Raw genomic sequence first — 14,044 nt, 5'->3', positions numbered from 1 at the left:
ACATACAATATATAATATGCTAGGAGGTGATAACATGCTGTGATAAAGGAAAAAGAGGTCAAGGGGGCTCCAGAGTGTTATTGTCACTGTTTTGTCCTGGTTTTGTTTATTTTTGGTTTTGGTAGTACATTGTTGAATTTGATTACCTAATATTTCTTTTTGAATTTTTGCACCTATTTTCATAAGAGAAATGGGGCTTCGGTTTTCCTTTCTTTTCCATATTCGGTTTGGGAGCGATGATTATACTACCTTCATAAAATGACCTGGGCAGCTTTTCTTCTTCAACCTTTTTCTCAAACAACTTGTAGAAGAAAGGATTAACTCTTACTTGGGAGTCTGGTAGGGCTCACTTATAATTCCCTCTGGGTCTAGGGTTATTTGGGAGGAAAGGGCTTTGCCAATTACATCAATGTTTATTGATCTATTCAAATTCTCTACTTCTTCCTGCCAATTTTGGCATTTTATATTTTTCTAGGACTTGTTTTATCTAGGCTTTCAATTTTATTAGCTAATAATTATTTACAACATACTTTTATTGTTTTAAATACCTATGGTGGCTATATTTGTTCCCCCTTCAAAAAATTTTGTATTTTGTTAACTTGAAACTTTTTTTCCTAATCAATCTGACTAGAGTTGTATCTACTTTATTCACTTTTATTTGAACCATCTTTTGTTTTTGATAATCTCTATTTTTTTTTTCCTATTTTGTTGATTCCTGTCCTTGTCTTTATTATTTAATTCTCTTCCAGTTATCTACTACTGCATGACAAACCACTTAACGCCTTACTGGACTGAAACGGGTATTTATTATTGTCTCTTGGAGTTCACTGATCATTGCACTGTGACGCTTTGTTTTCTTCTGACGTGGTGACTGGTTCTTCTGGCACACTGTCTGAAGAGTAAGCATCTCAAGAGACCCAAATAAAAGCTGTGAGGTTTCTTAAGACCTAGCCTCAGAAGTTTTAAAATGTCACTTCTGCCTCAGGCTACTGGTGAAACAAATCACCAAGGTTCAAGGGCAAGGGAACTGGACTTCATCTCTCTTTTTTTTTGGCCGTGCCATGTGGCTTGCAGGATCTTAGTTCCCCAACCAGGGATCGAACCCACACCCTCCACAGTGTAAGCGCAGAGTCCTAACCACCGGACCGCCAGGGAATTCCCTGGACTTCATCACTTAATGTGAGAAGCAGCATTCGACCATATGCAAGGGAAGAATAGGTGGTAGCCATCTTGTGAACAACATTATACTATCCCTGATGCTTTGGATTTTTTCTGTTGCTTTTTCTTTTGATTTATTGAGTTAAATATTTGGCTTTTGTTGAATTGTACTTGTTTCTGAGTAACTATATTTAAAATTATGAATTTCACTCTAAGAGTTAGCATAGATGTTTTTCACAAATTCTGATATATATGGTATTTTCATTATCATACAAGAAAAATTTTCTTAATCGCTGCACTGGCAATTCTGGCAACCCTGTCCAACAGGGCTGGTAACAAAATATTCTTCACTGTTGGACCACACTCCTCCACCGCCACCCTCTCCCTTCCCTCCAGACTGATACTGACTAACACAACGGGTAAACTTAAATAGGTATTGCAAGATTTTAAAATAAGCACAAGTTGCTTTTTTCAAAAATGTAAAATAAAATCTTTCAATAACAAAAACAGGAAAGAAAAGGAAGCGTTAGATAGGTAAGGTGTGCCAAGATCCCATGCTTGCCTTCTTTAGGGAGAGGATAGACTGTAATGAGGAATTAAAAGGGGACTATAATTAGAGTGTGAAAATTTTACTGTGATGTAATATATACTAGTTATGTTTGCTGATTTGGTTTAATGTGTTTTGCTGATCACTTATTCTGTTAACCTAGCTTTAAATAAATGGGCTTGTATTTGACTTGTTTTTTCTTCCTCTTATAATTATCACGGCCTGTCTCCCTATTGTCCTTCAGCACCAGTCACGGAGGAAGCTAAAAAGTGTTGCAGCGCAGGTACACATTATTATGTTGCTGGAGACTTTGTTCCTTGTGACCTGATGATCAGAGAGCCAGGCCCTAACGAAGAACAGTGGCATCTTGCCGCGTTGAATCTTGCTGTCATTTTACACATGGCTTCCTAGCTCAGTTTTGTGGAGGGCTGCCTGGGCTTCACTGCCTTCCAGTCTCTTACACATGGGTCAGATCCTTGAAAAGACATCTATGTTTGGATGAAAAATTACTTTCTTTTTATTTTTGAGGGAGGGAAGCTGCATGATTCAAGTTATGATTTTGCACCTAAGGACAGTTCTAACTTTAAGAAAAACCAGTATCCCCAAAATCCAAACTTTTAAAACAAGCTAACCAGGTAGCAGTTACAAAGATGCCTCTACTTACAAAAGGCTTCACCGGAGTTTTCTTTTAAATAGCCATCTACTCCCTTACACTTTCCTCATTGTGTTTCAGAAAGCAACTTACAAACTTCAGGAGTCTACTTCATAAAGGCGATTTTTAAAAAATCACCTGTAATCCCAGCGTTAACACTGTCACCATTCTGCTTTAATTCCCCGCAGTTTTAAAAGACACCTTATGCATACATGATGCATATTATTATGCTATACCTGTCACGGTCTATATGGTGCGTATTATTACAAGCTGTATTTTACCCCGTCGGGTTACGCGGCGCAGGTGTGGCCGTCGGAGTTCCCGCCTCGCGCGCGGAGGTGTGTCCGCTGCAGCAGCTACTGTTTATCCTTCGGCCCGAACCAGCTGCTGGGTTACAGCCGGCTCCAGAGACTCGCCCTTCTTTCTTCTCGCTGCTCCACCTCCCTAAACTTCCAGTTTCCACCTCAAGGAGTCTCTTAGGCATCTAGCTGGCTCCAGCCCTCCCACCTTCGGTTTCAAGAGAAAAACCCCGAAAAGCCGCAGTCACATCTTCGGGAGAAAAAGCTGCAGGCCCTCCAGCCTGAACCAAGCGACTGAGGCCCCCGGCCGCGCGGGGCGGCGCGCGCTCCCGCGTGGGCGCGGCCTCCTCCCGCCCCCCGCCTCGCCCTCCGCGGACGCGCCGCGGCGGAGACGCGCCCTCCCCCTCAGCGGAGACGCGCCGGGGGAAGCGCGCGGCCGCGAGCCCGGGCGCCATTTTGGACTCAGTGTCTGGCCCGCGGCGCAGGGGATCTACACGGTGGCTGCGGCTCGCTGAAGGCGTCTCTCGAGCGGCAACGAGAGAACCTGGGAGAAGGACGCGGACGGCGCGGGACTGAGAAGGGCGGCTTCTCCCTGGGCAGCCAGAGCCGCAAAGGCGGAGCCGCGTTGGCGCCCGCCCCGGGACCAGCGCCTCGGATGCGGGGGGAGCGCAAGGCGCGGGGCCTCATGTGAGAGCCGCGAGCCAAGCCGCCCCCGGTGCCCGGGGTGGAGTGTGGGGGAAGCCGCCCCCGGCAGCAGGTAACGGCGGAGGGCCCGAGCCCCGGGGCGTAGGCGGGGCCGGGGAGGGTCGCCGACGTGGGCGGGCGGCGGGGCGGGCCGGGGGGCGCGGGGCCCCGGGTGCGCGCGCGCCGCTCCTCGGGAGCGCGGGGCGCGGCGCGGCGCCCGGACCGCGGACCCTGCTCCGGGGCATTTCCCCGCCGAGCCTGCTTCAAAACATGTCAACAAGGTGTGGTGCGTTCGCGGCGGCGGCCTGCAGCCTCCCCGCGACACCGCCGAGCCTGTCGCCCGGCTTTGTTAACCCTCGGCGGGGGCTGGTGACCGACACCGTTGAGCTTGCGCTCTGCCGGGCTCCTCCCGGTGTCGGCTACGGCCGTGCTTGCAGCTTGAGAAATGAGAGGCATTAAGATGTCAAAACAGACTGCCCGGGGTAGGGCGCAGCAGAAATGTCAGGGAAAGCCAATCCGTGGAAGTGGCGCGGGAGGAGAGGACGCCCGGGCCGCGCGTAGCCACGTGGAAAAGTTGGTCAACTTGTGATGAGCAGCTTCGCGCCTGCTTTGAGCAAGAGCACCCCTTTCAGGGGGGGTTGCGGACAGGGATCAGGAAAACAGCCTGTTAGGTGATTGTCCTGTATCCCCAAGCTAAGAGGTGAACTATTTTGTTGCTGATCATGTCCAAGCGAACGGCCCAGGTCTTTTAATTAGAGTCGTCTTCCTCTACTCCTGAGATATTTATAAAAACGCCATCAACTTGTAGTATCTACAGATGATCGCTGAGCAGATTCTCTCCACCACACTCTCTGATACCATCTGGTCCTGAGTTAAGCTCTTTGCGCTGTTTTAGTCTTGTGTTCCAGCCAAAGAATGCATATTAATTGTGATATTAGTCAAAGAAGAACATAAGTGGAAAGGATATGTGTTGCCCCAAACAGGCTTTTTAGAGCCAACTACAAATGGGCTTTTAAAATTACTACCAGCGCAATGTACTAAAAATAATACAGCGAGGGGCACACGGCTAAGTGTTTTCTTCTGCTACTCTTCATCTGATGGGCAAGTGGACTGGTCCTTTCAGAGTGTATGGAAATGTGAAGAGTAAATTGCACAACTCCCTGTGCTGCTCAACGAGGCTGGAGTCTTTCCTCATTAGTTTGCTTTTTGATGCTTCGTAGCAGTATAAGTCCCTCACCAGATGCTTTTAGTGGCCTAAGTTGCATTGATTATTTGGGGCCTTGGAAGGTTACAGTTTGAACTGAACTGCCCGAGTCATGAAGAGGCCTAGTTCGGGTGCCCTGCAAAATCTAAGATGTTGATCATCCAGTTTCTCCTCTGCACTCCCGTTCAAGTGTGAGAGGTATTTTCACTTTGACTAAAAGTAAGAGATAAGTAATCCATTGAAGTAAATTCTTTGCAGACTGGTGGATGCTCTCAATTGCTTAACTTTCTGTATAGCAGAGCTTCATGTGTAAATAGATTTAATAAAATACTTTTGAAAGCAATGTAAATTTTTGCATGAATAAATGAGATCATCGTGGAAAAAAATTAGACATTAAAATTTTTTCTTAGGTGCCCACTATGAGCTCACATTTTTATGCATAAATGAGGATAATACAGAGACATTCATATTGGCATTTGGTCTTACATTTTTTCTATTGCTTAATATACTGTAATTCTGACATATTACAGTCATATATGACAGTTTACGGACTAGTTCAGCTAGTCATAGACGAGTAAGTACTTAAAATATACTTTGGTGATCATATAGTCTTATATATCTAGACCAAGAGATACTTCTCCTCAGTGTTGCATACTTCTTTTTAATATGTCAACTTTTTTCTCCCCTCAACTTGGAAAGGTATTGAAATATACTTTATTTAAAACAAGGCTGCAACAGACAAAAGAAGGTATTTGTTAGGATCGGCAAAGATAATTGTGTAAAAAAGGCTGTCATTTTATTTTTGTTTATATGTCTATATACTTTAAAGTAAAATGAATCATTCTATCTTTAAGTTGAATAGTTCTGGTTTTAGAAGACTTTTCTCCAGAAATAGTTCAACATTCTATAATAAGGAGTAGAAATTATAAAGATAACTTCATTATTTTTTGAATCTCTGTATCTCAGAGATTCTACTCAGAATTCTGAGTAGTTTTAGGTAGTCAGCAGAGAAATTATAAGCCCTGAGTAGCAAACTCTGTTCTTTGACCCAGATTTTATATGCTAAAATTAAAGTAAGCCTTCAGGGTAAGTTAAAGCAGAAAAATGGGTCATAATGACAGTGTTATCTCAACCTCTAGTGAGAATTATTCCTAGGAGAGACTTTTTTTTAATATTGAAGATGACATTGTAGATTATACTGCCTTTTCTCTAAACACATTTTAAAAATGTATTCTTAGATTCAGATGTAAGTTTTAGTCTTTTATAAAACTACCCTCTTGCTATCACCTCTGTCATTCTGTTTTCTCCCTTCCTCTCCCCCTGCACAATATTATATACATCATTTAATTTACTTAACTTAGAGTTGGAAGTAGAAGTAACAAGGAATAGGCGGTTTACTGCACATGTACTAAGACCTCCTGGGCTGATTTTCATGGCATGAAAGCCAGGGTCCTCTGCCATGTTCCTCCAGCCCCTAATCCTCCTTCACAATTTTAGCTAGCTACTAGAGAGAGAGTCTGCAGAGACATATTTGGTTAAGAGCCATGCTTGTGTACATTTGTCCCACACAGGAGTCAGAATTCTTACATGCTGATGTGCCAGAAGAAGGGAGCTGGAGCTACAAGCCATCCTTTGTGAAAAAGTTGTGACTCTAAATCCAAACCATACCCTGCCAGAACTGCTCTCTAGAGACAAAAGTATTGCAGGCTCTAAACTAAATAGGGATACCAGTGAGTGGTCTGCAGTTACCCCCATTTAGTTAGAGCCTGCAATATTTATTTTTCCAAATAAATCAAAATGAGACCTTTTATCTGATTACAGTGTAATTCATTGACATTAAAAGAAACGTGTAAAATATAGGGAAGCATACTGGCAAAAAAAAAAATCACCTGTAATCCCACCACTATTATTGTCCCACTATTACAATATTATATAATCTCACTATTATAGTTACTATATTGTAATCTACTTCCAATGTATGTTTCTCAAACATACAATGTATGTTTCTCATAAGCTTGCGTTCTCATACTCTCTCTCATACACACTTCATTTTAAAACAAATCTAGGATCATTCTTTGCCTTCTGGTTGGTAACCTCTGTTTCTACTTGTGTTGCACTTTAATGTCCTTAAGACTAGACTGCTTTCCTATACCTGAGTTCAGCAATCATCGATATCTCCTTTCAAAAGCCCTAATAACTGTTTAATTCCTAACAAGAACCCTGTGTATTTCTGTTATTCCCATTTCACAAACTGAAGCAGAGGAAAGTCAAGTAATTTGTTCAAGGCCACATAACCGGTGAGAGGCAGAGCCAGGAATTAAACCAGGGAGCTTGATTCCGGAACCCATTCTCTTTAACGTACTACTATTTTACACAACAACAACAACAAAACTACTTTCAAAAAATCAAATGGAATGAAGGTCGTACAAACAGATAGAATAAACACTTAACTCTCATTCAAAAATACAACTTGGATAAAACATTGCAACAGCCAGTGATGTGTTGGAAGAAGCAGCCACATTCCAGACCAAATATGCACAGTGGGGATGAGTTTGCTCATTTTAAGCAGAGATTGGGTCTGGCAGTAACACATATCACAGGCTACCCAGTGTGGTGAGATCTGTTGATTACTTAATTCAGGTCTTCTCTGGAGGTTCCTGGGACTCTGCCATGAATTCCGGAATTCAAATATAGTAGGTATCCTTAGATGACTTTTAAGAAATCTTGAGAAAGTGTCACTGTAGGTTCTGTTTTATATTCCTTCTAGTTGACTGCAACTTTTGAAATATAAATTCTTGGTTTAGCTTCAAAATTATGATCAACTTCTCCCCCCAGGTAACAGTATAAATGTTTAAAAGTACCTGCCAAAGACATAAGTTTGTAAAACGACAGTTGGTCTCTGCTGGTGTTTTTCATTATATTTTGTTTTGATATTCTTCTCCTTGAATTACTGATCCAGTTCTTCCTGCATGTTTCTGTTGGTATTTGTAAGCACATGTATACACATCTCAGTGACAGAAGAATGAATTTTGGATTTATTTCTATTGAAAACTTAAGTATAAAAAAAATGATGCATTTTTTCTGAATAGGATGAAACGAGGAGGAGGAAGAGATAGTGACCATAATTCATCGGAAGAAGGTACTGCAGAGAAATCCAAGAAACTGAGGACTACAAATGAGCATTCTCAGACTTGTGATTGGGGTAATCTCCTTCAGGACATTATTCTCCAAGTGTTTAAGTATTTGCCTCTTCTTGACCGGGCTCATGCTTCACAAGTTTGCCGCAACTGGAACCAGGTATTTCACATGCCTGACTTGTGGAGATGTTTTGAATTTGAACTGAATCAGCCAGCTACATCTTATTTGAAAGCAACACATCCAGAGCTGATCAAACAGATTATTAAAAGACATTCAAACCATCTACAATATGTCAGCTTCAAGGTAATACTTTAAATCCTTCTTTTAAAAATAAAGCATATTTAGTGGCTTTTGTGTCCTAAACCAATACATCTTCTCATGTCTTTAAACTATTGCCTTTTTAGGGAAAGTGCTGAAAGATTTAGAGTAATCGTGTACCTTAGAGGCTATCACAAATAACTATATTGAGCTAAATTATTCCATTTTATTATAAATTTTACTAATTTCTTAAAAGAGTGGAAGCAACCATTAAATAAACATAATCATATACCAAAGCTGCCACATTGAATTATTGTGAACAAATTTGAACCAAAAGAAATAATACAGTAAAATAAAGAAAAGATGTGGAAATTTTCACTAAAACTTGTTATTTTTATCTAATAGGACTGAGTTTTGCTTATTGATGGCTTTGTGATATGGAGTCTTTAAAGAAAAAAGAGATACAGAAACTCTATGTAAAAGGTTTGGATGAATATATTTTAGACAGAAATAGAAAAAGGTACATGGAAGAATGCTGGAGAGAACTGTTTGTTTCTTTTCATTGCCGGCAGGGACATACTGGAAATCAGGCAGTGATGAGATAAATGAAGAGGGGTGGCTTTTTGAGATGTCCAGAATAGTTTAAGGAATCATAGTGGTTTGTATGAGTACAGAGGCTTGTAGCGTTTTGTTTTGGGGTTGAATAATGAAATGTGGGTATGTTCACTAAATCCTTAATACACCTGATAATTATTGTTGAAAAGTAACACATGAATACCTGATTTGCCATATGCAGCTGTTGTTAAACAGGTCACGTTAAACCCATATATAACAATGGTTCTTAACCCAGAGATCCTTGCCAAAACTAAAGTCTTGTCTGCTTCCAAGACTGTCATTCCTTTTAAGATAGGGATTACCTGTTTATTCTCCCATATGTGTCACAAGAGGAGAGAGACCTGGTGTTGGGAATGGTTGGGTGTATTATGGCTGTCTTTCCAGAAAAATGCACAAAGGCACTTAGGCCACCAAGTGTAGGATTGCTAGATTTAGCAAATAAAAATAGGGGATGCCTAGTTAAATTTGAATTTCAGATAATCAATGGATAATTTTTAGTGTAAGTGTCCCTTGCATTATTTGGGACATACTTAATACTTACTTAATTGGATGTCCTGGATGTTATGTTGCAACCCTAACTGAGGGCAAGGGTGGGGGAATAGTGGGAGGATAGAACAAACAAAAATCCAGGAACTCCTTATGTGTTGTCCCTCTCTGCCTGCCCATGAGGAAACCTGAAGAGCCTTCCCCTCGGTTTCAGTCATCTTTGAGTTGTCTAAAAGTGTTCTTACGGTAAATCCTATAAAAAGATGGGTATAATACATTAATCTCCTAGGTCTGAAGACCAGTTCCATCCAGTGGATTGGCTGGGTCATTGTTAACCTGTGACACAATTCAGCTTATCCAACATGTGTAACCTTCACAAAACCATTTGTCCTATAAGTTTAAACATTTTTATTAGGGATTGTTTATTTTTCTGAGGAAATTTCTGATTTGTAGAAAGAGCCACATCCCAGGATTCTTCTGAGCTCTCCTGATAATATTTGTGTTTAATTCATCACTGACCATAGACCAGAGCCTTTTTTTTTTTTTAAATTTATTTATTTTATTTATTTATTTTTGGCTGTGTTGGGTCTTTGTTGCTGCGCGCGGTGCTTTCTCTAGTTGCGTTGAGTGGGGGCCCCTCTTCATTGCGGTGCGCGGGCTTCTCGTTGCGGTGGCTTCTCTCGCTGTGGAGCACGGGCTCTAGGCGCCCGGACTTCAGCAGCCGCGGCACGTGGGCTCAGCAGTTGTGGCTCACGGGCTCTAGAGCACAGGCTCAGTAGTTGTGGTGCACGGTCCTAGTTGCTCCACGGCATGTGGGATCTTCCCGGACCAGGGATCGAACCCGTGTCCCCTGCATTGGCAGGTGGATTCTCAGCCACTGCACCACCAGAGAAGCCCAGGCCAGAGTCTTATAGTCAGAGTGTACTAGTCTACTAGTGTAGAACAGTGGTTCTCAAATGTTATGTGCATCAGAAATGCCTGGAGTGCTTACTAAGACAAAGATTGCTGGGTTCCAGTGCTCCGTTACTGATCCGGATAGTCTGGATTGGGCGTGAGAATGTGCATTTCTAACAAGCCCCCAGATGACGCTGCTGGTCCAGAACCACAGCAGTTCTCAAAAGGACCGCTGGTGTAGAGAAACTTAGCCGAAGAGTGGGATTGAAAATAGTTCTGAAACTGTGTAATGTAAATTGGTATACCAGTTTTACAACGAGCTCTTCAGGACATTTTTGGGTTAAGGTAATGTACGTCAATCTGGAAATTAAAGGAATATTACTTTTAATTAAGATGCTTTTTAGCCCAGGGAACAGCTTCCTTTTTGATAGAAGAGCTCCTTCTTATACCTTAAGGAGTTTTTTGGCCGCATTTCCCTTCCCCCAGGAAACGTCTATGCGGAAGAGCGCGTGGGAGCAGCCACTTCTCATTTGGTGCAGATTTTCATGCTTGACTAGTTGGAGGCCCTCATTTTACTTCACATTCATCTTTCAATTAATAACATTAATGGTAAATCCCAGGTTGTGATTCACTGGAACCTTCTGAGTAAATACTCATTCAGTTTGTTTTGAAGCATTTGTACCATAGCCACTGTATTTACATGTATGATCTGATCCACTGCCAAATATATAATTATTTTTCAAAGATTGTAAGTTCATATTTCCATTATGTTATATAGTCCGTTTGGAATAAATCAACTTAAAAGCCAAGTCTTTTTAACATTAAATAGATATCTTATCATAGTGAAAGTTAAGTCTTGACAGTTGCCCTTACAATTTTTCAGGGAGATTCAGAGAAGGTTGACATTGTATGTGAGGGTAGGTGATTGAAAGGATAAATATTAATTCTTTAAATTATAATGCAATAAACTAATAACTGTATTTCTTGCTTTTGTAAAGTTAAAATATGCACGGAGAAATGCGACCATATTCATGTGTAAAGGATGTTTTCTTTTCCCAGGTGGACAGCAGCAAAGAATCAGCTGAAGCAGCTTGTGATATATTATCACAACTTGTGAATTGCTCTTTAAAAACACTTGGACTTATTTCAACTGCTCGGCCAAGCTTTATGGATTTACCAAAGGTATCTGCTGGTTTTGTTTTATTAGCTTTTACTGAGAAATCCAGTGAAACCCTACCCATTTCTTGTACTGATAATGAGAATGTAAGAAAAGTGGTATGTAGAATGGAAAACCAATTACTATTTAGAATGTTAAGTATTATGATTTTTTTTTTAGAGCACTTTTCCTTTTTTTTCAACTTTGTGTTTCTTTATGGGTAATGTTAAGGAGTGAGTGAATTTGCAGAGGATTCTATAGGAAGCACTGAAAGAGACTAAGTAAAACTGAGAAATAAGCGTGTTAGAAAAAAAGAGACATACAGATGCTCCCTTTTGGACTTTCAGAGCAGATTGGTGTGATTATAATCAAAGAAAAATAGACAGTGCCAGTATTAAGAGCAGGTAGAGCTCGCTTAGAAAATCTTCTGGTAAGTGTGTAAAGATTTGTTCTTGAGCAGAGTTAGTATAAGTACAGCTTAGATTAATTTACAGATTTTATTTAAAGAAAACTTTTTTGGTGAAATTTATATTTATATAAATTTTATATTCATATATATGTTCTAACATGATCCTGCATGTAATTCGAGATAGTCTCTTTCTCTAATAACTATTCTCTTAAAATAGAAAAATAAGTGTGCATTTTTAGAAAGGCAACTGATAAAATCCCTGTGTGTGTTAGCTCATGTTCAGTTAGGTTAGTATCCAGCAGTAACCTGTACGACTTTATCAGAATACGCCACAAACTAAAATATAGACACCCCTTTAAACACCTAATTGTTTAATTTACTAGGATGATTCAGGAAGAAATATATCTCCTTTTATTGCACTTCACTTTATTGCAGCACTTCACAAATAATGCAGTTTTTACAAATTGAAGGTTTGTGGCGAGTCAGGCAAGTCACTTGGCACCATTTTTCCAACAGCATTTGCTCACTTCATGTCTCTGTGTCACATTTTGGTAATTCTTGCAGTATTTCAGACTTTTTCATTATTGTTTTACTTGTTATGGTGATCTATGATCAGTGATCTTTGACGTTACTATTGCAAAAAGATGACAACTTGCTGAAGCCTCAGGTGATGATTAGCATATTTTAGCAATAAAGTATTTTTTTTAATAGAACTTGCTATTTTTTTTTTTAATTTGTGTCATGCTTTATTTATTTATGGCTGTGTTGGGTCTTCGTTTCTGTGCGAGGGCTTTCTCTAGTTGTGGCAAGTGGGGGCCGCTCTTCATCGCGGTGCGCGGGCCTCTCACTATCGCGGCCTCTCTTGTTGTGGAGCACAGGCTCCAGACGCGCAGGCTCAGCAACTGCGGCTCACGGGCCTAGTTGCTCCGCGGCATGTGGGATCCTCCCAGACCAGGGCTCGAACCCGTATCCCCTGCATTGGCAGGCAGACTCTCAACCACTGCGCCACCAGGGAAGCCCCAATAAAGTATTTTTTAATGTATATACATTGTGTTTTTAAATATAATGCTATTGCATACTTAATAGACTACAGTGTAGTGTAAACATTACTTTTATATGAACTGGGAAACTAGAAAACTTGTGTGACTAGCTTTATTTTAATAGTCGCTTTATTTTGGTAGTCTGGAACCAATTCCTACACTATCTCCGAGGTACGTCTGTATTACTAAATTGAATTTATATTATAACCCAGGCTGTTCAATGGAATATCAGTAACAAATGTATCACCAGTTGATTTCAGTCTTAATTGATTTTTTAAAAGGTTCATTAAATTCCTACATTTGAGATAAATTGTTTTCCTCATGTGTAACATAAGGGAAGTCAGCAAGAGTCTGTTCATGTCAACATTTTAAGGTTCTAAGTATAGGAGTTCAATCACTGTGGTTCTCAAACTTAATATGCATAAAAATCATCTGAGGAACTTCTAAATTTTGGGTATCCTTCAAAATTTCCTTTTTCTAAGAGCAGTCCAGGTCGTTCTGATTAAGATGGTTCATGGCCCTCTAAGAAGCACTGAGTTATGTGGTATAGTAGTGCCTTGTTCAAGCTTCATATGGGAAATGAAATATTTCGAATTGATTTTTCTGTATACATATTGTAGTTAAAAAACAAGTACACATACAGTATGTAAAAGATACCATAGTAAAAGGTATGTTGAACATAATTTCCTTCCTTTTTTATTACTCAGGATGATCATTATGCATATCTAATACTAGTATTATACTTACATGCAGTCATTTTGGTTTTGGGAACTATGGGTGCATCTGGGACTCTTCCTTCCTTATTAAATGGGCCTAGGATATTTATGCTGTTTTTCTTTCTTTTCCTATTATGGCTTTCGTAGAATATTGAAATAGGCTGTTGCTATATCTTGGAAATCCTGGGAGAACTGAAGGGAACGTGAAAGAACTGTATTTGACCAGAGCTAACTCTGAGGGAAATGGGAAAAAGAAGGCAGTGATGGAGTCATGCATATACTAATACAGATGTAGTTGAATTTGATATGGAAATATTAGGAGAAAGATGTTAACATTTAAGTTGTTAAACAGATACTTAATCAAAATTTAAGTAGTTATTTAATCACAGTAGGAAAAAAGTAATTTAGGGAATGTGACCAAGAAGATAATGTTTCATTGTACTTTCTTGGCTATTAGCCTGCCCTCATCCGTTTCACTGCTGTAATGAGTCCATTGGTTATGGCTTATTAGCTCTGATCCAGAGTCCCATACTTTGTGCTTTAATTCCTATTTCCTACAATGGTTTCTTTAGGTCAGATTCTGTGTCCAACAGAATATTATATATATAGATAACTGTAGATAATTTAGCATATTTAAAGGAGTTTTAAAATTTATTTATTTATTTATTTATTTGGCTGCTCCAGCCCTTAGCTGCGGCACACAGGATCTTTAGTTGTGGCACACAGGATCTTTAGTTGCGGCATGCAAACTCTTAGTTGCGGCATGTGGGATCTAGTTCCCTGACCCG

The 14,044-nt window shown here is 40.3% G+C and overlaps 1 protein-coding gene across 2 annotated transcripts in view; it reads left to right on the top strand.

Annotated features, from left to right (window-relative positions):
* Positions 1-3,085: 3,085 nt before the first annotated feature.
* Positions 3,086-14,044, top strand: part of FBXL3 (F-box and leucine rich repeat protein 3) — a 20,872-nt gene continuing 9,913 nt past the window's right edge. Inside the window, exons 1-3 of one of the 2 annotated variants that reach the window (XM_036831364.1) lie at positions 3,086-3,413; positions 7,634-7,985; positions 10,995-11,117. In XM_036831364.1, coding sequence (XP_036687259.1) covers positions 7,635-7,985; positions 10,995-11,117 — 474 coding nt within the window. In that variant the 5' untranslated portion in view covers positions 3,086-3,413; position 7,634. Of the gene's footprint in view, positions 3,414-3,535; positions 4,743-7,633; positions 7,986-10,994; positions 11,118-14,044 lie in introns of those variants that run through there. The other variant, XM_036831365.1, reaches the window with a different exon arrangement.

This window comes from Balaenoptera musculus, chromosome 18 (assembly GCF_009873245.2).
Source record: "Balaenoptera musculus isolate JJ_BM4_2016_0621 chromosome 18, mBalMus1.pri.v3, whole genome shotgun sequence".
Taxonomy (NCBI): Eukaryota; Metazoa; Chordata; class Mammalia; order Artiodactyla; family Balaenopteridae; genus Balaenoptera; species Balaenoptera musculus.
The sequence above is the reverse complement of the archived record's forward strand: the minus strand, read 5'-3'. Positions and strand labels throughout refer to the sequence as shown.